The sequence below is a fragment of the Monodon monoceros genome, unplaced genomic scaffold (assembly GCF_005190385.1).
Source record: "Monodon monoceros isolate NGI ecotype Baffin Bay Population unplaced genomic scaffold, NGI_Narwhal_1 Super_Scaffold_1, whole genome shotgun sequence".
In the NCBI taxonomy this organism is placed as follows: Eukaryota; Metazoa; Chordata; class Mammalia; order Artiodactyla; family Monodontidae; genus Monodon; species Monodon monoceros.
In genome coordinates, this window is record NW_021703765.1 from 84,182,852 (window position 1) to 84,205,489 (window position 22,638).

The following is a 22,638-nucleotide window of genomic DNA, read 5'->3' on the forward strand; positions in this document are numbered from 1 at the left end:
CTTCTAGCAGCTTTCAAGTATATAATACAGTATTATTATTTTTTTCTACATGATGTACAGCTTTATTTTTGGGGAGGGGGTACATTCTTTTCTAAAATTAAAAAGAATTTTAAATTGAAATGTAGTCGATTTACAGTGTTTCAGGTGTACAGCAAAGTGATTCAGTTATATATATATACACACACACACACACACACACACACACATTCTTTTTCAGATTCTTTTCCATTGTAGGCTATTACAAGATATTGAATATGGCTCCCTGTGCTACACAGTAGGTCCTGATGGTTTATCTATTTTATGTATTGTAGTGTGTATAATACAGTATTATTAACTGTAATCACCAGGCTGTACATTCGATCCCCAGAACTTACTCATCTTCAAACTGGAAGTTTTTATCCTTTGACCAACATCTTTAGAGGATGATAAGGTCAAGGAGACAGATTTTCCCCTAGAAACGTCCCGAAAGGAATGCGGCCCTACTGACCCTTTGATTTCAGCCCATACTGGCCTTCTAATCTACAAAACTGTAAGATAATTAATGTGTGTTACCTTAAGTCAATACATTTGTGTATTATTTTACAGCTGCAATGGAAACTCATGCAGACTTCAAGGGGGTTCGCGCAGTCCCGTCACTAGCCATCTACCGTCTACAGCAGCTAGAGACCTCCCGCCACGTTCAGACAGATGGCGGCCCCGCTCTGGTCCAGGCCTGCGGGCTCCTGGCCCCATCACGGTCAAGGCGCGGTTCTCGTCTCCCCACAAGCCTTCACCGACCTGCCCCTCTCACCACTGCTCCCAGCTCTTCCCCGACCCTGTCTCTCACTCACTGCTCTCCACTGCTGCTGCTCTGGTTCCTCCTACACACTGAGGGGTTCCCACCTCCGGGCCCATCCTGCCCGAAACGGTCCCGCCTCTGCTCTCACCGACGCACTCACTCGGCTTCGAGATCTGGACCCAGCGCCACTTTTTCAGGAGGCGTGGACATTTTATATACACATATATACGTGCACACACATACACCTTGCTGAAAAGGCACAGAGGAGGAAGATAGGATATATGTATGAAACTATTATATAGGATATAGGACTACACATATATAAAGGATAAATATAGAATTATATATGAAAAGAGAATATGTATATATGTGGAACTATTATATAAGATATAGGACAAATACACTACACATGTATAGGATAAATATAGAATATATGTATGAAAATAGGATATTTATGTATGTGAAATTACTATATAGGACATAGGACGTACATGCTACACATATATAGGATAAATATAGAATATATATATGAAAAATAGGATATTTATATATGTGAAACTATTATATAGGATATACATATTATACATATGATATATATATGAAAAGACTATGTAGGAAAATATGTATATATAGGACATATAGAAAAGTGAAACTATCTCTTCTTTTCCTCCCCTATAAAGGACACTATATAGATGAAACTTTCTTTAGGATATAGATAGATAGATAGATTATATATAATATACATACATATATGTAATATGTATATTAATATGTAAACAAATAATACACAAATAGCTTATTTACATAGGTGTCCTATTTTTCGCCTCCATGAAAGAAACTGTGTGAAACTATATACAATATATATGAAAGTATACATATAGGATATATATCTGCCTATATATTAAACTATATATTATAGCTTATATAGGATATAATACATATAAGAAAATACCTCTTACTTTCCTTCTCTGTAAAGTATATATATGAAACAATATTTGTGAAGAAATATATGTAGGATATAGGAGATATATATACGTGAAAATAGAATTTTCTGTTTTCCTCTTCGAATCATGAGAGCAGGACTTTGTTTTGCTCACTGCTAAGTCTACAGCACCTGAACCTGCCTTCTGTGCATCAAAAACTCAGTATCTGTTCAATGATTTATGTTTATAATTAAGCTCTTCCTTAGACTAGTTATAAGCATCTCAGTGCAGTTTTAATTTTGAATACCATATGGGAGCTTCCACAATATTTTCCAAACTTTGGGCCTCTACAGTCTTAATCTGGCTCTATAAAAAAAAAAGTATTTCCATGTACAGTGGTGGCCCAAATGCTCATCTATGGTCTTCACCAACACCTGAGCATTACCTGGGCTGGGCCTCTGCTGTTTCTTACGGCCTGACTTGTGTTCAGGCCTGCTGGAGGCCTGGGATTTGAGATGGATCTCTGAACCCTCCATCCAGTTGCTCAGAGATTTGAGGGTCCAAAGAGGACCCTCATTTGCGATTTGAAACCACACTGATTCCCCTCCTTGACTGTGACCATTGCCTCCAAACTGAGAAATCTAACTCACTAGTTTTACTTGGAAGGGCCCTAAGCTGGGTTTTTATCTTGGTCACAAACACTCATTATGCTCCTGGTACTTTCTCTCCCTCTATTCTTGGATCAAAGATCACTCCCTCAGGGGAAAGCCAGCAGAAACTTCTGCAACTCACCCTAAAATTAAAATCAAGACTCTGTGTCAAGCTCTTGTGAGACAGAGACCCTCAGTGCCAGGCCCTGAAGGACAAATAATGAAAAAAAAACCCCAACCTTTTGGCCAAGTATAATCTCAAATTTTGGATTCCACATGTACATTTTTGCCATCCTTTATCCCCCTATTAATTTTAACTCCATAGAAGCAGAAGAAAAGGATGTGCTGCTGGGTTAGTACTAATTATTACTCCTATCTTCATTAATGAGAATTTCTGATGTAAGTTGGGGTATGAATCACAGCAGGTGTGTTGTACATTCAGATACATTTTAAATGTGATGTGCGAGCTGGTAGCTGTGTGCCTCATTTTACCACCAATGGAAGTTTGACTCCTAAATCATCATGCAAAACACTACCACTCTTTTGTTAGGTTTCAAAAGAACAATGCAATGGCTTTGTGCCAATGACATGCATCCTGTACATGATACAGCCTTTAAATGCCTGAGCACTGAGTCAGAGGATTTAAAAGGGCTTATGACTCATATCTCATGCCTTAATGCACCTGTTGTCAACATGTTTTCCTTCTTCATATAACAATGTCCTTGTAGTCACAGAATTATAAGTCAAAGAAATAATTTCCGTCACAGAAATGGAGGGGAATTAGCCAGGCTCACCATTACAGGCGTGTTAGAATCCTGGAAGGTGCTGTGCCTGCAATTTGGGCTTCTGCCACCAGGAGGTGCCCATCAGGAATCCTTTGGCTGATAAGGAGCATCTGGCTCCAGGTGTACAGAGATGATGCCTATTGGCATCAAGCAAACAATACATCCGAAATCCAAATTTCACAAAGTATGTGTGTTAACAAAAAAAAGTCAATGTAACAGAAAACACCATGGGAAGGGAATGGAAGATCTAATACTTTGTGCCTTGCTGGATGTTTATTAATGTTCAATACAAATCTGGGTTTATTCTACCATTGATTCATTCCACAAACATTTATTTATTAAGTAACTGCTATGTGCCAGGCCTTCAGTTAAGTCCAAGAATACAGAAATGAGTCTGACAAATACCCAGTCTAGAATGTCTCCAAACCTGGCAGCCTGTCCACACATAAATAACTCAGGATAACCACATCCCAAGCACAGTCACACCTTTACCTAAGAGTTAAGGTCTAAAGAAAGGTGCCTTCACCTCTAGTGAAATTACTCTTGAAAATTTTTTTAAATTGGGGCTTTTTGGACCATGAATGTATTGTTTGACCTCTAAAGAGGTCCCATCAGAGCATATCCCAGGATTTATATAGGACTGGCCTAGAAACCATATATTCTTTTCTCTTGGATTTGAGCCAGTTCTGAGACATCCATTTTGCTCCCACAAGGGGCAGCCTCTGTGAGAATGAAACTCATACAGAAGAAAGTGTGGCTATAGGTGAGGGGGTGGGAGAGAGAGAGACAAGGAAAATATTTTCATGGTATCTCTTGAGGTTCTGAACAAAACCCCCAAAAACTAGCCCTGAATGAACTTTTCAATTACGTCAACAACACTTATTATTTTTTTTATATAAACTTATGTCAGTGTGGGTGGGATTTCCTGTTATTTCCAACCCCTAAGAATCACAAAGGATAGTCTCATCAATATCTGAAATGCATCCATGAGGGATCCACTGCCTTCTTAAAAACCCAGCATCCTTGGGAGGCATAAGGTATCATGCCTTCACATAATTTACAATTCAGCGCGAATAAGTCTTCCAGTGATTTCCTGAGAGGAGGTTTTGATATGGATGGAGGAGAACACAGGAGCTTACTGGGCCTCTGGCTGGGAAGGAAGAGAAAGCAAATAAAAATAAAAAGATGGGGGGCAGGGGAGATGGGCTTTAAAGACAGACCTGCTGCTCAGAGGTTTCCCAGGAGCCTCTGAACAGGTGTTGAGATGCTTCTCCAAGGACCCCCTGGCTTTCTTTCTCAAGGGCCTCTAAATGACACCAAAACATTATCTACACCAAGTGATTCTCTTTCAACACCTGTGATTCACAGAGCAGCATGGTGACAGCAGTGTAGGCTGTGGATTTTGATTTTTAAGTTGTGCATGAGGTGGTGAGTCCTGTGGATGGATGTGAAATTGAATGCAGGGAGCTTCTCTACTTTCCTTGAGTCTCTGCATTTCTGACGGTGATTTCATGACTCCCAAGATGACTCAAGTCATTCGGAACTCTTTAGGGCACAAATATCAATGCAGACTTCTTTGATGACTGGTACGATAAGACTAACACAAATTGCTTTGCACAAAAGGACTCTATTCGCTCTTATTTAGGAAGTGGTGTGGTGGGATTCAAGTGTTTGAGCAGTGTCATAAGGAACTGACTTTTCTGCACAGCGGTTCTGGCTTCCTCTGTTGTTTTTAACTCCCTGGCAGGCTCTTTTCTCAAGATGGACCCTAATAACTCCAGCATATCCTCTCAGGGATACGGAATAAGAACAAAAGGAGATAAAATGCTTCTCTTGCAGGAGTTCCAGCCAAAGTCTCAGGACTGCATCTGATTGGCTGGGATTGGATACTGGGTCTCTCCCTAAGCCAATGACAGTGTCCAGAGGGATGCAGTGCTTTGATTGGCCACGACAGGTCACATGGCCACTGAAAGCTGGGATGGACATACCATTTAAATTGCATGGATTTAAAATAAATGAGGGACTCCCCTGGTGGCGCAATGGTTAAGAATCTGCCTGCCAATGCAGGGCACAGGGGTTTGATCCCTGGTCCAGGAAGATCCCACATGCCACGGAGCAACTAAGCCCGTGTGCCACAACTACTGAGCCTGCGCTCTAGAGCCTGTGAGCCACAACTACTGAGCCCATGTGCCACAACTACTGAAGCCCGTGTGCCTAGAGCCCATGCTCCACAACGAGAAGCCACCACAATGAGAAGCCTGCGCACCACAACAAAGAGTAGCCCCTGCTCGCTGAGACTAGAGAAAGCCCACGCACAGCAACGAAGACCCAACGCAGCCAAAAATAAAGAAATTAAATAAATAAATTTGTAAAATAAATTAAATGAGCCACGGGTATGAAATACACACTGTGGGAATGCAGTCAGTAACTATGTATAATATCTTTGTGTGGTGACAGATCGTAACTAGACTTATCTTAGTGATCATTTTGAAATGCATAGACATATCAAATCACTAGGCTGTGTACCAGGAACTAACATAGTGTTGTAGGTCAATTATACTCCACAACCAACCAAACAAACAAAAGAGATCAGATTTGTGGTTACCAGAGGCGAGAGGTGAGGGGAGGGGGAATTGGATGAAGACAACCATAGGTACAAACCCTTAGTTACAAGATAACCAGGTACTAGGGATGTAATGTACAACATGATAGACAGAAGTAACCCTGCCGTGTGTTACACATGAAAGTTAAGAGAGTAAATCCTAAGAGTTCTCATCACAAGAAAAAACACTTCTTTCTGTTTCTTTAATTATGTATCTATAGGAAGCGATGGATGTTCACTAAACTTACTGTGATAATCATTTCATGATGTATGTAAGTCAAATCGTTATGCTGCACACTTAAACTTACACAGTGCTGTATGTCAATTATACCCTAATAAAACTGGAAGAAAAAAATAAAATAATTGAAAAAAAAAAGAATTTTGAAAAAGAAAGGAAAAATTTGCACAAATTTGCTGCAAAGACGTGGAGGAATTTTCTAGAGAAAACCAGGTTATTGTTATCAGAAAAAGGGTAGATGAAAGCTGGAGAGACAAAGCATACACGTCCATGACAGGAATCGGCAGTGCTTCCTAAAAGCTGTACAACCGAGAAGAAACGCACAATGGATGACATACCCCGTTCATAATAAATAACCAACAAATAGACTTTCTGGAATATAAAATGACACGCAGAATGTCGCAAACCGGAAGCTGATAAAAGTTTAAGTAAAAGACTTCCCCCGGGGTATTTGTGGTTTCTGAGATCTTTCTCTTCTGCAGGTTCACCTGCATAGTTTCCTTAGCACTTTCCTAGGGCCATGATGGAGAGGGTCCTCAATAAATGATAAACCAGATGGAACAGCATATGGTTTCAGTGATAAGGAATAGCAACGTGGGGCAGACGCATCACAGAAGACTTAATGGAACAAGCACATCTTCAACAGGACCTTAAAAAGTAGGAACAGCTTGGATGGGTCAGAGCAAGCTGGTCAATGGTCTTCTTGGTTGAACTTCCCGATCGTGGTTCAATAAATGCTTGTTTGAGGAAATAATAATAAAGTTAAGTAAACCACCCCTCTGCCTAAACTCTTGCAGTGATTATCTGACATCTACAGGACTAAAACCCCAGGACCCGGCTTCCGTGGCTCCCCTGCATCTGAGTTAGACTCCCTCTCCAACTACACGTCTTCACATATCAGGCTGTGATGTTTGACTAGTGAAATGAGACCCAGTTTCCTTATTTTTCAAATGAGGATCCTGCCCATCTCTAGAAGTCAAGACCATCACTGCTCCTGGCACGTAGTAAACGCTTCAGAGAGGGGAGTTATTTTTATCATTATCATGAACAGTCATCCTCCCACATTCAAGCCATGCTAAGCTCCAGTAGTTTTCCAAACATCCCACGATCACTCATGCCTCTGTCCACTATCTTAGTTTGGAGTCTCTTTTTTTTAAATTATTTATTATTTATTTATTTATTTTTGGCTGCGTTGGGTCTTCACTGCTCCGTGTGGGCTTTCTCTAGTTGCGGCAAGCGGGGTCTACTGTTCGTTGTGGTGCGCGGGCTTCTCATTGTGGTGGCTTCTCTTGTTGCGGTGCACGGGCTCTAGAGCGCAGGCTCAGTAGTTGTGGCACATGGGCTTAGTTGCTCTGCGGCATGTGGCATATTCCCAGACTAGGGCTCGAACCCATGTCCCCTGCATCGGCAGGCGGATTCTTAACCACTGCGCCACCAGGGAAGTCCCAGTTTGGAGTCTCTTGAAAGCAGAGCCTGAGACCATTAGCTGTAGGCAGGAAAGTGGTTCATGGCAGCAGATGTGAGGAAGGTAAGGAAGACAAGAAGAGGAAGGAGGGAACGACAACAAAAGGTGTGTTGTTGATTTGGTTGCCCCTGGAGCACGTGGGGCTCAGCCCTGCTGGGGGCTTCTGAGCAACTGTGTGGAAGGCACAGGCGTTCAGAAGGACAGAGGCGGCAGCTGCTCTACGGGTGTAGGGTTGCCCCTGGGGATGCTCACTCCCCAGAAGACTGAGAAAGCTCTCCCAGCTTTGGAAACATCCCTGAGACAGATAAGCTGAGAGGCTCACCAGGCTCTAGGGTGGGACACCGTCAGAGCATGTGCAACAACTTTCCACTTCAGTTACAGCTTAAATCACAGGGGGCCAAGGTAATATGGCCACACAGCACCAAGACCACCTCTGACCACCTTCCTTCACGCTGTTTCCTCTGCCTGCCATGTCCTTTCATGTCTTTTTCAATCTAGCCGACTGGATGTATATTCATCCTTCAGGTCTTAATTGAAATATTTCCCCTGAGAACGCTTTCATGATTCAGTTATACATTTCCTCTTCAGCGTTCCTTGTTCATTACTGCACTGTTGATTCCTTCATTCCACAACCACCTGTTGAGTACCTACTACAGGCCTGGCATTGTTGTAAGCGATGGGGATACAGCAGCGAATGAAGGGGACCAAGGTAGCACTGCCCTCATGGAGTTTACATCCCGATGAGACAGTGTGACAATAAATAAAATGAAAAATTTGAATATATAATATAGTTGAAGACATATAAATGTATGATGTACAATTATATAGACTAGACTATAAATAGATGACATATACGAATAAATATGATGGATAAAGGGGAAGCAAGGATGGAGAAAGGCAGAGCTGTGTGGAAATTTTACAAACTTTGTTCAGGAAAGGCTTTGGCAGGAAGGTAAAGGAGGGAGCGGGCTGGGCAGCCATCGAGGCGAAGAGAGTTAGCAGATGGGGGAGGAGAAAGGGTTTCTGAACTGTAAGAGGAACAGCAAAGTCTCCTGGCTGGAACAGAGGTAGCAAGAGGGAACTTGGCAAGAGATCAAACTTGAGGCAGGCGTGGCCGGCTGGGCTGCACTTGCCCTGTCCTCGTAAACACTCTGACTTTTCCTTTGAGATGGGAGGGAGCCAGTGGATGGTTCTGAGCTGAGGAATGACATCACCAGGCTTGCACTTGGGTCATCCCGGCTGCTGCATGCGGCCAAGGTGGCCCCTGGGAAACCAACGAGGAGGTCACCGCTTTGACCCAGGAGGGTTACGGTGGCTTGGAGTAGGGTGGTGGCAGGACACCATGGGAAAGGGTTGCCTCCTGGCTCCTCGGTGTGTTCAGATAGCACTGCCAGCAGGATTTGCTGAAGGATTGGATGCGGGAGAGAGAGAGAACGGGAAGTCCAGGATGTGCCATGATGCTGCTCTGAGCCACTCGAAGGATGGATGTGCCATGTACTGATGTGAAGGGGCTTCTGGAATAAGTGGGCGGCGGCGTGCCATGTAACGTGCCACAGGGCTGTGTTGTCTTCTCCCATCTCTGCCTTCTCTCCAAGCAACTAAGGACAGGGATGTGCCTCTAACTTGTGGTCCTAACATCTGAGACGGGACCCAGCGCTTAGCGGCGATTCAAAGCTGCGTTTGTCCACGGCCCTCTCGTGGGTGGAAACGCACCCTGGGGTTCTCATGGGGGCAGAGAGGTCTCGCGGTCCCTGCACAGAACAGGCAGGAAGGCTCTGCCTAGTGCCGGGACCACAAGGCTGGGAGTCCCCCTCCCCGGACCGCACCCCTCACCAGCCTGAGGCGTTTGCTGGCATCTCACAGCATCAGAGGAGGTGCCGGGATGCCTTCGTCTCCGCAGTGGGTGGTGGCAGCGTGACAAACCCCTCTCCCCTGCCGACTGGCATCGTGCTACAAGCTGCCTGGCAGAGCAAACTCAGTCCCCCGCCTGGCACATCCCCCAGAGGGCCTTTGCTTTAGATCACTTCTGCATTCAGTGGAAAAGGAGAAAGGAGAAGCCAGAGGAAAGGAAAGAGTCTGCGGCACTTACCTGAGGCCTGGCGGGAGCTGGTCACCTCATCCCTAAGCCAAGGAGGATTCTGCGGGTTGGCCCGGGAAGCGGAGACCGGTTGTGAATCAAAGCTGGGGGTAACAGTATACTTTATACCCACACTGACGTTCCACAAACGCTTTGCGCACTGAAATCACCCCAGAGCGTGGCTGCATACGCGCTCATCTAGCTTCCCTCCCTTTCCCAGCCGGGCGGTCGGGGGCCCGGAACCTCGATTAGGATGCTGGTCCCTCACCCTCGCAACCTCCCCAGGAGGTGGGGAAGAGGCCACAAGCACTTGGAAACGCGGAAGGTCAGAGCATCACAGACCAAGACTCCTCCCCGGACCAATTCTCATCCTGTTCTATTCCTGGGCAGGGAATGGAGGCGGCAGGATAACCAGAGCGGGATCGGCGGTCATCCCGAAGGGCCCCGTGGTCCCAGCGGGTCAACCAACACTGATGCCGACACGACAGCGGATTTCTGCGGGGGCCGGGAGGTGTCGACTTGCCTTAATGACGTCTTCATCGGAAGAGCGGCACTCCACAGACTTGAGATCGGTCACGGCGCCGTCCTCCTCCACGGAGACCACCTTCACCGGCACGGCCACCGTCTTCCCAGTGAGGACGGCTGTGTTCAGGATCTCCGCCTCCTGGAAGACCAAACACATCCTACGGTCACACCCCTGCACGCACGCATGCAGGCCGCCTTCCCCAGCCTCCCTACAAAGAGCCCCACCCCTACTCAGGCTCAAAAAGCCCGGCACTGGGCACCGGCCGAGGGGTCACGGCGGCCAGGAGAGAACGTTCCGCCATCACCCAGACTTGCGCAGGGAGAGTATGATGGAGAAGGGGTATCACATGTGGGGGCGAAGGAGCAAATGTATCACTGATATTGTGCTTGACAAACCTCACCATGTACCAGGAACTGCCTTAAGCACTTTATAAATATGGACCTATGAATTCTCACAGCATCCCAACGCGCATTCGTATTCGCTCCATTTTGTGGATGGCACAGAGAGGTTTTGTCATTTGCCCAAGGTCACACAGCTAGGAAGTAGTGAAGGTGGGATTTGAACCCAGGATGCTCAGCTCCTGAGTCCATGTGTTCGCCATTCCAATTGGTATAAATCCACACAAAATGATTCCAATGTCAGCAGTCAATTGTTGACCAGAGGAGCAAGGTGCCTAGATTAGTAATGATGCAGGGGGCAGGCAGAGGCTGTGAGAGACCCTCACTCTGTAGGCTGTCGCTCAGGCTTCTTTCACTTACTGCCAGTTTTCACATCCTGGCCTCTGTGCTTGTCTGGAATGCTGTGATGGCCCCAGTGACACTCCCAGAGCCCCATCAATGTGACACACACGCACGCACAACACACACCCAAGCATGCGTTTTCCCTACTAAACACTCCCTCCAGAGCTCAGCTCAACACACGTGTGTCCTCTGGGGCACCCCCCGCTTGCCCCTGTTATTTGCTTGCAGAGGCCGAGGACATCACAGCCCCTCAGAGCCCAGTAAAGAAAGGCAGGGCCTCTCCTTCAGGCACCCGACACACCTGCCGTTTTACTGTTACTTATAGTCGTTCAGTCCTTTCATCCCTCTTCTAGAAGGTAAGCTCTGCGGGCTGCATCTGCTTTCTGCTCACCAGAACCTCACCCAGAGCCCGTGGAAGGCATGGAGAAGGGCCCAACAGGGAAGGAACTGGAATCCACATCGGCATGAGCATCTCCTTGCTGTGTATCTCAGTCCCCTGTGCATGAGTACCTTCTTTTATTAATTTTAATTTTTATTGAAGTATAGTTGATTTACAATGTTGTGTTGGTTTAGAGCAAAGTGATTCACTTACATATATACATATATTTATTCTTTTTCAGATTCTTTCCTCTTATCGGTTATTACAAGATATTAGAGTTCCCTGTGCTATCCAGTAGGTCCTTGTTTATCTCTTTTATATATAGTCGTGTGTATCTGTTAATCCCAAACTCCTAATTTATCCCTCCAGCACCTTCCCTTTTGGTAGCCATAATTTGTTTTCTATGTCTGTGATTCTATTTCTGTTTTGGAAAGAAGTTCATTTGTATCATTTGTTTAGATTCCACATATATGTGGTATCATATGATTATCTGTCTGCATGAGTCCCTTCTCCTTGGCACTGGGTACACAGGTGACTTTTCCCGGACACTGAGCAATAATCCTTAACTCTGCACTCAGTGCGCCCGTGCCTTCTCTGGCTACTCTTATACTGTTGTGGCTTGTGAACTGGCACTGTCCTGGGAGATCATATGAGCCCATTTCTCAGATGGAGAACACTGAGCCCTAGGAATCTCATTCTTCTCTGCAGGGATTGTCACTTCTAATCACATGAAAATCAAAGTCCCTGGGCTTCCCTGGTGGTGCAGTGGTTGAGAGTCCGCCTGCCGATGCAGGGGACGTGGGTTCGTGCCCCGGTCCGGAAAGATCCCACATGCCACGGAGCGGCTGGGCCCGTGAGCCATGGCCGCTGAGCCTGCGCGTCTGGAGCCTGTGCTCTGCAACGGGAGAGGCCACAACAGTGAGAGGCCCGCATACCACAAAAAAAAAAAAAAAAAAAAAAAAAAAATCAAAGTCCCTGTGTAACCCGAAATCTCTGTATAACAAGACTTCCGAGTTCTAGCCCATGGCATTCTCAGTTCAACCCCTGTTCATCACATGTCCATCGTGTTCTAAGGGGTTCTGTGTCAGCACGCACACCGAGTTTCTTCTGTCAGTCTGAACTTGACTGACCTAGCCTTGGAACAGCAACAAGAGAACATCTGGACAGGCATTAGGAGCTGTTTAGGGAGGCTTTTGCATCTCTTAGAGACAGGCTTGCAGAGATTCTGGTTAATTTGGTTTTCATGTGAAATCACAAACGCCTGTTTAGCCGCACGCCAGAAGAAGGCGTAGAAGTTTATCATCTTAAAATTACATAACCGTTTTCCTTATGTCAACTTTCCATTTCTTATATAAGATCTTACTTTTCCTTTATAGGACATGGTTCATTTTATACTTAGCTCATTTGGTTTAGCCTTTGGAAATGATAATATATATATACACATACATGTATATAAATATATATTTTGTTCCTTTATTTTAATTCTGAAAGACAAGACTACAGTTTGTAATGTTCCTGAATTTCAAAGACCATGCCTGAATATGCATAGGCCTCCAAATGCCCCATTGCTTATGCACCTTTTTTTTCCCTCCCCTGTGGGTTCCCAGCCAGATTTTGTTTTATTTTGGGTACAAACATAGTAAAAGAATAAAGGAGCCCAGTCAGAATGTGGTGCTACTTTCTGTTGCCTCTGGGAAGGAAAAAGGCCGGGTGTATTTTTCTACTCTAAAGGGTAGAGATCAAAAGGAACTATTCTTACTTTGGGAAGAAGTGGAAAAAAAGCATTTTAACTCTCGGGCCCAAGCTGGCCCACTTCACAGGGAAAAAACAGACTGGAGGAGCAGCATTAGGACACCAGTATCAAAGAAGACAATTTTGCACATCAGTGGCGGAAAAGTAAAGAGCACGTCTGCTCCAATTCAAAAGGCCTTTAATGCATTTGCAGTCAGGTCAGCATCATGAGAAACGACCCTGCGGTAACCAATGAGCAGCTGTGAGCCCGCACATCTGGGGTGTTTTCTTATCCTCTAAACAGAAAGCATCACTCTGCCTGCAGGGTCTCGGTGGGGATTAGGGACTGAGATTTCAGGCTTGGTATTCCCCTGCCTTCTCTGTGCAATTCTTTGATATTAAGAACCTTCTCTTAACTCTGCTCAATATTCGGTAATAACCTAAATGGGAAAATAATTTGAAAATGAATAGGATATATATATATATATATATGTATATATATGTTTACAGAGTATATATATAACTGAGTCACTTTGCTGTACACCTGAAACTAACACAACATTGTCAGTCAACTATACTCCAATATAAAATAAAAATTACAAAAAAAGAAACCTAGATCAAATCCACCCAATAATCCGTGGACTTCATGGTTATAAAAAGCAATATATTCCCTACTGCTTCTTTTTTTCTAAAGTTGTTGCTGTGTTTCGTTTGAATGAGTTAAGTTTGTTTCTTTCACTTGCATTAATAAAGTTTTGAGTAGTGCAAAAAATAAAATAAATAAGGTGAAAACAAAAAAGAACCTTCTCTTGTGCATCACTGGCTTTCTCTAGGACGTGAACGGTGGGTGGATGGCTCACAAAAGTCTCTAGACAAGAGGGTGGTGGTGATAGTGCCTGCTGAGCCCTGGCGTGGGCTGAGACGTCATCCCATAAAACCCTTGAACTCAGCTGCCTTATTGTCGTGAGTTCACCTCATCAGAGCCCCTGCGCCTAGGAAACAAAGGCAGCATCTCTTGAGAAAGCTCTGTCTCAGTCCTTACTGATAGCTCCATGCTCGCCTTCTGCCACCTGGACATCCTGTTCTTGCCAGTAAGTCCTTCCTGGGAATCTGACGACACAGCTGCAGAACTTCAGGGTCACCAGAGGATAGGAGGGAGTGTGGGTGGGGGAAGAGAAGCTGACTGTGGCACCAGAAAAAGGGACAACCTCCTGAGTGAGGCCACACATCCTTTTCTTGGAATCTAACTAATTATCATCTATTGTAAGGAAACAATAACCGTCCTCATTTTGCTGGAGAAATGATGACCCGCATCTCGTTTTGGAAAGCCCCTAGAATAGATGCTGGGACGGGGACTCAAGGGCCATTTGTTTGGGAGGTTCAGGAAACTTCAGGAAGGGAGTGGGGAAAGGATACAGGGAGGGAGAGGCAGCCAATGAGGGTGTGTGTCCTGCCAGCGACCACAGTGGAGGCTGGAGCTTAGTCCTGCAGGGGTTGATCTCTTTTACGAAATATACCGTGCATTTTATATATTTCAATAGGTTGAAATGGATTATGATATATTTCCCTGCGGGGACGTTATCTGAAATCACCCCTAAAAATAATTCCCCGGAGGGGCAAGGGAGCTGGGGTATTTATACATTCATCCAGCCTGCTGTGTGTGTAGGCAGACAGGCTTCGACAGTCCCAAGGAAAGCTCCTGGCAGACGGTAACACTGGGAATTGGTCTGGAAGGGTGTAAGGGAAATGCATACAGCACCGACAGTCTGCTGTGACTTAAGTGTGAAGTAATTTGACATATGGAGGTCTAACGGATTGGAACCAACATTAGAGTGTTTGTTTGTTTTTTAAAAATTTCCTCCTGCTTCTAGGATTCCAATTTTCTCTTCGGGTATGAGCACAGTCATTTGTTCATAGGCACTCTTGAAAATTAATTGTAAAACAGAGGAGAAGATAATGGGTACAGGGAAACATTACATGAGATGGGGAACAGTCTAAATCACGTCAAAAACAGAAACAGACTCACAGACATAGAAAACAAGCTTATGGTTACCAAAGGGGAAAACAGGACAGAGGGATAAATTAGGGGTTTGGGATTAACAGAGACACACTACTATATATAAAATAGAGAACTAACAAAGACCTACCGTATACCACAGGGAACTATACGCGATATCTTGTAATAATCTATAAGGGAAAAGAATCTAAAAAAGAATATATATGTATGACTGAATCACTTTGCTGTACACCTGAAACTAACACAACATTGCAAACCAACTATATTTCAATAAAAATTTTTAAAAAACACATCAAGGGGGCTTCCCTGGTGGCGCAGTGGTTGAGAGTCCGCCTGCTGATGCAGGGGACGCGGGTTCGTGCCCCGGTCCGGGAAGATCCCACATGCCGCGGAGCGGCTGGGCCCGTGAGCCATGGCCGCTGAGCCTGCGCGTCCGGAGCCTGTGCTCCGCAACGGGAGAGGCCGCAACGGTGAGAGGCCCGCGTACCGCAAAAAAACCCCACACATCAAGAGATGGATCTGTGTGTTAGAGACAGTTTGTAACTCACCCAGCGTGCATTCTGCCTTCCTGCCTACTTACCAAAATGCCAATTTCGTTTGAGGCTGTAAAATGCCCAGCTAAAATTATTACATTTCTCTGGCTGCACTTAAGCTGTGACACAATTCTGGTCTGTGACATATAAATGGCAGTCACTGGGTGAAGCTTCCATGGAAGTTTTTTAAAAAACCAGATTCTGAAGGTTGTTTCGTGCTACCCCTTTCTTCCTTCCCACTGTGCACAGATGATGCCGGAGCTGGCGCTGTCTCTTGTACCCCCAAAATTGGAGTTTGCTGTTAAGAGCCACACGGTTCAGTGTAGTACAGTTGGTTAAGAGTGTGGAAGCTCTCCCTGGTGGCGCAGTGGTTGAGAGTCCGCCTGCCGATGCAGGGGACGCGGGTTCGTGCCCAGGTCCGGGAGGATCCCACATGCCGCGGAGCGGCTGGGCCCGTGAGCCATGGCCGCTGAGCCTGCGCGTCCGGAGCCTGTGCTCCGCAGCGGGAGAGGCCACAGCAGTGAGAGCCCCGCGTACCGCAAAAACAAACAAACAAACAAACAAACAAAAAACAGTGAGGAATCTCATATGCGACCATTGGGTTCAAATCCCACCTTTGACACAATTCACTGGGTGACCTTGGGCAACTTAACTCCATTTTTAAAATAATTTTTGTGGATTTTTTTTTTTTTTTGTGGTACGCGGGCCTCTCACTGCTGTGGCCTCTCCCGTTGCGGAGCACAGGCTCCGGACGCGCAGGCTCAGCGGCCACGGCTCACGGGCCCAGCCGCTCCGCGGCATGTGGGATCCTCCCGGACCGGGGCACGAACCCGCGTCCCGTGCATCGGGAGGCAGACTCCCAACCACTGCGCCACCAGGGAAGCCCTAAAAGAATTTTTTATTAAATATAATTGTTTTTTGACTTTTTGGCTTAGTTCCCCAGACCCGCGCTCCCTGCATTGGAAGTGCAGAGCCTTAACCATTGGACTGCCAGGGAATCGAACTTACTTAACTCTTGGTGCCTACATTTTCTCAACTATAAAATGAGGATAACAGTACCCACCCTTGCGTTTGCCCTATAGGTTTAGGTGAGTTTATAACTGCAGAGTGTTTACAACACTGCCTGGTGCCTAGGAAGTTCTAAGTGTTCGATAAAGACAGTAGGTCCCTTACATACGAACCTTCAAGTTGCGAACCTTCAAAGATGCAAACGTGCGTTCCATCAACGTCCAGCGTGAGTGCTATTGCAGCTCGCCCTCCGTCTGCTATGGCTGAGGGTCCTTCAGCTCTACCATCTCCCACCTCCTCTCCCTCCTCTAGTCAGTAACTCTTCCTGCCTGTTTACTCGATGCCAGCCCCTGTGTGCCAGCTGCTGTATGGTACTACTGTACTTTTCAAGGTCCTGTACTGTAAGATTAAAAATGTTTTCTTTATTTTTTGTGTTTGTTTTTTATGTATTATTTGTGTGAAAAGTATTATAAACCTATTACAGTACAGCACTATATAGCTGACTGTGTTAGCTGGGTACCTAGGCTAACTTGGTTGGACTTGAGAAGAAATTGGACCTATGCACCCGCTCTCAGAATGGACCTCAGAATGGACTTACTGGACCCAAAGGTGCATGATGACTGCAAAGGAGTAGTGTCCCCCAGAATTCCTGTCCGCTTGGAACCTCAGAATATGACCTGATTTGAACATAGAGTCATTGCACATATAATTAGTTAAAATGAGGTCATGTTGGGTTTGAGTCGGCCCTAATCCAATGACTGGTGTTCCCCATAGGAAGAGAAAACACAGTCAGAAGCTCAGGGAAGATGGTCCTGTGAAGATGGAGGTGGAGATGGGAGGGATGCAGCCACCAGCCGAGGGGCATCAAAGATGCTGGCCTCACCAGAAGCTGGAAGAGGTAGGAAGTGTCCTTCCCAAGAGCTGTCAGAGGGAGCATGTCCTGTTGACAGCTGGATTTTTGATCTGGAGATTCCTGAACTGTGAGAGAATAAATTTCTGGTTTTTTTTTTAATTGAAGCATAGTTGATTTACAATGTTGTGTTAATTTCTGCTATATAGCAAAGTGATTCCGTTATACATATACATACATTCCTTTCATGTTTTCCATTGTGGTTTATCGCAGGATATTGAATATAGTTCCCTGTACTCTACAGTAAGACTTGTTTATATCCATCCTATATAGAATATCTTACGTCTGCTAACCCCAGACCCCCAGCCGGTCCCTGCCCCTGCCCCCTTGGTAACCACCAGTCTGTTCTCTATGTCTGTGAGTCTGCTTCTGTTTCGTACGTAAGTTCATTTGTATCATATTTTAGATTCCCCCTAGAAGTGACATCATCTGGTATTTGTCTTTGTCTGACTTACTTCCCTTAGTATGATCATCTCTAGGTCCATCCATGTTGCTGCAAATGGCATTATTTCATTCTTTTTAATGGTTGAGTAGTATTCCACTGTGTATATGTACCACATCATCTTTATCCATTCATCTGTTGGTGGACATTTAGGTTGTTTCCACGTACATTTCTGTAGTTTTAAGCCACCGCATTTGTGGTACTTTGTTAGGGCAGCCCCAGGGAACTAGCACAATGACTGAGCCCCGAGGAGAAGCAGCCTGGATGCTGGATGCCCCACAGCACTAAGCTGGGACAGCGTCCTCCGAACACACCTGGAGAGAAGACTAAAATCGTGCTCATTTCATCCTTCTGCGTTTGTGTGTCCGGCTACGCACAGATAATCACAGTCCTATCTGACACCCTGGAAGGAAGAAATCCTCATTAGTTTTCACAGGTCTTAGGTGAAATAAGCAAGGTAAATTGCCTACGGTCCCTTAATGAGAAGAAAACCATGTTTGGACCTTCAGCATGACTGTGGCTTCTGGAGATCATTTTAACATGTGGTTTTGAGACGATCCCACATCTGTTAAACTGGACAAACACGGATGGAATAGAACAAATGCGGTGCCAGCCGCATCCACTGCTTCCTCTCTGAACGAAAGCATCACAGATGAAGCTGTGGGCACCCCATTGGAGGAGCGGCGAGAAGGACAAACGTCCCATTAAACAAACAGAACGGAGCACAAAGGGAAGCACCGCCTTCGGCTACGATGTGCGAAGCTTGGCTGCACGTCTGCGTCTGGGAAAGCTGGAGGCTTGTCTGATCAAAGCGGCACGCAGCCCCATCCCTTCACCTCCAAGCAGGGCGTTTCACATCTTTTAACTCAGTGAGAGAGAAATTTGAAAGATGGGCGTTAGTTAACTGGCGCACTCAGCTTGCTTTTACTTAGATTTGCACAAAGATAGCATTTCCTTTGGGGGCTTATAAGGACAGAAGAAGAGGGTGTAAGCTCTCCAACAAACAAGATTTGAGTGAAATATCAAAGTAAATTTCCTTATAATATTTTTAAAGGAAAATAAAGAGTTCCTGGGATGGACAGCTTTTGTTTTCACCTGCCCCAAGTCCTTCTGCCTAATAGGACTTCAGTTTTCCTTTGGGGAAACCATCCCTTCTTTTTAGGACTGAAAATCACCATAACCCTCTGCCCCTGGCCACAGAAGTCGGCAGACCTCTCTGAAGCTATGACAGTCAGGTCCTCCTACCCTGGATCTGAACTTCATTCAAGGAGAGTGAGGCAAGGGCCAAGGATGTTTCCATTTCGTTCGTCCCACTGGCGGCACCTGGAAAAGTCTGTCATTTGTCCTCTTATCTGTATTTCCACTAAGGTCCTGGTTCCTGCCTTTTTAACTATTTTATCTACTCTCTGAGAGAGCCTGGATTCATTTGATGAATTCCTTTTTAGAGGGTAGAACTTATGTTAAGTGTCCTCACCACACACACTAGTAATAATAATAATAATAATAATAGGGGAGGGAAGAAACTTTGGGAGGTGATGGATATGTCCATGGCCTTGGTAGTGGTGCTGTTTTCACCGGTACAGTTAAGTCCCCTACATACGAACGAGTTCCATTCTGAGAGCGCGTTCGTAAGCCCATTTTGTTCTTAAGTCCAACAAAGTTAGCCTAGGTACCCACCTAACACAATCGGCTATATAGTACTGTACTGTAATAGGTTTATAATACTTTTCACACAAATAATACATAAAAAACAAACGCAAAGAAATAAAACATTTTTAATCTTACTATACAGTCCCTTGAAAAGTACACTAGTGCCGTACAACAGCTGGCACACAGGGGCTGGCATCGCGTGAACAGGCAGGAAGAGTTACTGACTGGAGGAGGGAGAGGAGGTGGGAGATGGTAGAGCTGAAGGATCGTCAAGAATAGCAGACGGAGGGCGAGCTGCAATTGCACTTACACCTGACACTGATGGCTCAGGTGCTGGTTCCTTGCTGGATTCAAGTCTCTCCACCCTCTTGAAAACACGATCCCCAGTGATATCTGGGTAGTAGCTCTTTTTTTCTTGTTGTAGATGACACGGTAGCACTGGATTGCATTCTGAACGGCTGCTGCAACCTTCGTGTACCGTTCTACATTCAGGTCCTGTGTCTCAAAATCTAACAGTGCCGCCTCAGATAAAGAAAATCCCCTGCCACTTCCTGTGTCGTGAATCTCTTTGGTTCTTCAGTTACTTCTTCTTCCTCTTGTTTCTCACGAAAGCACAACCACCTGTAGAGGACGCACACACGTGACAATGTACGCCAGACACGTGAACTAAGTTACGTGATTGGACATGTGGACGGACGTTCACGTCTTTGAAAGTTAGCAACTTGAAGGTTCGTATGTAGAGGACTTACTGTATATACTTATCTCCAAACTCATCAAGTTGTATACTCAGCTTTTTACATGTCAGTCATACCCCAGACGTGGTTAAAACAAACAAACAAAAAACAGAATCATTTTCTTTTGCTTACAAAGAATCCTACTTGATAAAGGCAACCAGGAGACTTTAGATGAAAGCATATTGTTTTATAGGGTTTCCTTCTAATTCTTATTGAGAGGCAGACTTTTTATTTCTTTAATGATTATCAATTTGTTAGCCAATCTGCAAACTGGATACTGCATTAGTTTGAGTTTTCCCCCAAAGCAGAGCCTGAGACAAGGCTCTGGATTCAGTTAATTTATTTGCAGGGGGTGGGAGTGAGGGGTGGGGCATATGGGAGGCAGGGAAGGAGGGAAAGCCAACAGCAGGATGTGCACAGGCTGGAAGCACTCATCCCCCAGGGGTGTACCCTCCACACTTGGGCACAGGCTCCCCGGATGTAAGAAAAGCCCTGGACCCACCTGTGGGAAGTTGTCTGAACGACTCAAGCTGGGACCAGGTCAGGGAACTGCCCAGAGGAGGGCTGAGGGCACGTGACAGGGCACCAGCGACAGCAGCTCCAGAAATGGCCCCAGGTGTTAGAAAGTTGCTCCCATGTCGGGTAAGAAATTTCCCAGGATAAACTCTGGGACGAGTGGTTTACTTAATTTTTTTAAAAAAGAAACACACCTGGACATTCCCGTTTGCACGGAAATACGTGGGCAGAACTCACACTAATTTAAACAGCAGGTTTCAGAACTCAAGCTTCTTTACTTGCCTGCTTATCATCCTTGGAGAGACTAAAATAACTTATCACTGAATAAGGCCACATCAAACGCTCCACTGAAGCAAAGACACAAACACGGTGGCATCCCTACGGGTCATCAGGAGATGAAGAATTCACACACCCTGAATCAAGGACCTGCACTGAGAGCAATGGCACCATCTGGGGAGCTGACCTTGTGCCTTTGGGAGCACAGCGGAGATCTGCCTGCAATTTGCAACATTCTTATTCTTTTCCTGACACTTCTGCAACTTCCTGTATTGCTAACAGATTCGTTTTTTAAAAAAAATAGGTACTCGGGTTTCCCCGGTGGCACAGAGGTTAAGAATCCGCCTGCCAATGCAGGGGACACGGGTTCGAGCCCTGGTCCGGGAAGATGCCACATGCCGCGGAGCAACTAAGCCCGTGTGCCACAACTACTGATCCTGCGCTCTAGAGCCCGCGAGCCACAAGTGCTGAGCTTATGCGCCACAACTACTGAAGCCCGCGCGCCTAGAGCCCGTGCTCTGCAACAAGAGAAGCCACCGCAATGAGAAGCCCGTGCCCCACAATGAAGAGTAGCCCCTGCTCGCCACAACTAGAGAAAGCCCACGCGCAGCAACGAAGGCCCAACACGGCCATAAACAAATAAATAAAAATTAAAAAAAAATAACAAATAGGTACTCGATTTCTTACCCTATTTACCCATTCTTCAAAGTATCTTGGAACTAATGTGCAGTTCTGAGAAACACTTGTCAGTCAAGGATCTCAGCTGCAGACAACAGAATCCACCGTAGCTCATTTCAGCTGAAAGGGATTTGTCGAGTGTGGGCAGAGCCCTGCACTGTTGATGGACCTGAAGGAACAGTCTCCAGCCCACCTCCCAAGATCAAGGCCTGGAGCCACAGAGCAGGTCCACCATGGACTTGCCGCCTCTGCCATGTTTAGGAAGCTGACAAATCAGCCAGATTGTACTAGAATCTCATTACCTCTCCCCAGATCTCAGGCAGCCACATGGATGCCCACATACTTCCTTGCCCCAGCGTTGGAAACAAAGCATCACAGGTGCCTCCAACTGGCAGAAAGTAAATCGCAAGCCTAAACCCTCACAGACACTTTGCTCTCTCTCAGGAGAGGGCTGCATAAAGTAGGCTTCTGGAACTTACGTAGAGAAGATGAGATTTATACTGTGGGGAGCGCTACGGATGCCAAGAGGTACGTACCTCTGGGGCAGCTATGCCTGATAGTTTTCCACTACATACATCAACACTACCTGTGCTGGTATGTTCCTGACGTTAAAACACAAGAAGGCATATTCTGTTGTCTGTTAATTCCCTTAAATTAACATTTTACCGTATCGGCACTACTCACCCTCTGGTTTTGCTGCCGACCCCAGCGACACAACAAATAATACCTTATGATTACCTGTCCACAGCAGGCTGCATTCTAGGACATCGAACGTCAAAGGGATATAAGAAGCGAGAATTTAGGTTTCATACTAAAATAAATACACTGCTGACTTAAAGACGGATGCCCAGATCAGGTATAAAAATGACTTTTCCCCTTCTTGCCAAAATATATCATATTCCAACGTGACATTTAAAATCTAGGTGAGGGGAAACTCTAAAACACCAGTATGGCATGGGTACCCATCGATCAGAAGAGAT

General features: G+C 45.6%; 1 protein-coding gene across 1 annotated transcript in view; it reads right to left on the reverse strand.

Annotated features, from left to right (window-relative positions):
* Nucleotides 1–22,638, reverse strand: part of TMEM132D (transmembrane protein 132D) — a 481,047-nt gene that overhangs the window by 79,899 nt on the left and 378,510 nt on the right. Inside the window, exon 5 of the mRNA XM_029218452.1 lies at nt 10,042–10,182. Within this exon, the coding sequence (XP_029074285.1) occupies nt 10,042–10,182 (141 nt within the window). The remainder of the gene's footprint in view (nt 1–10,041; nt 10,183–22,638) is intronic.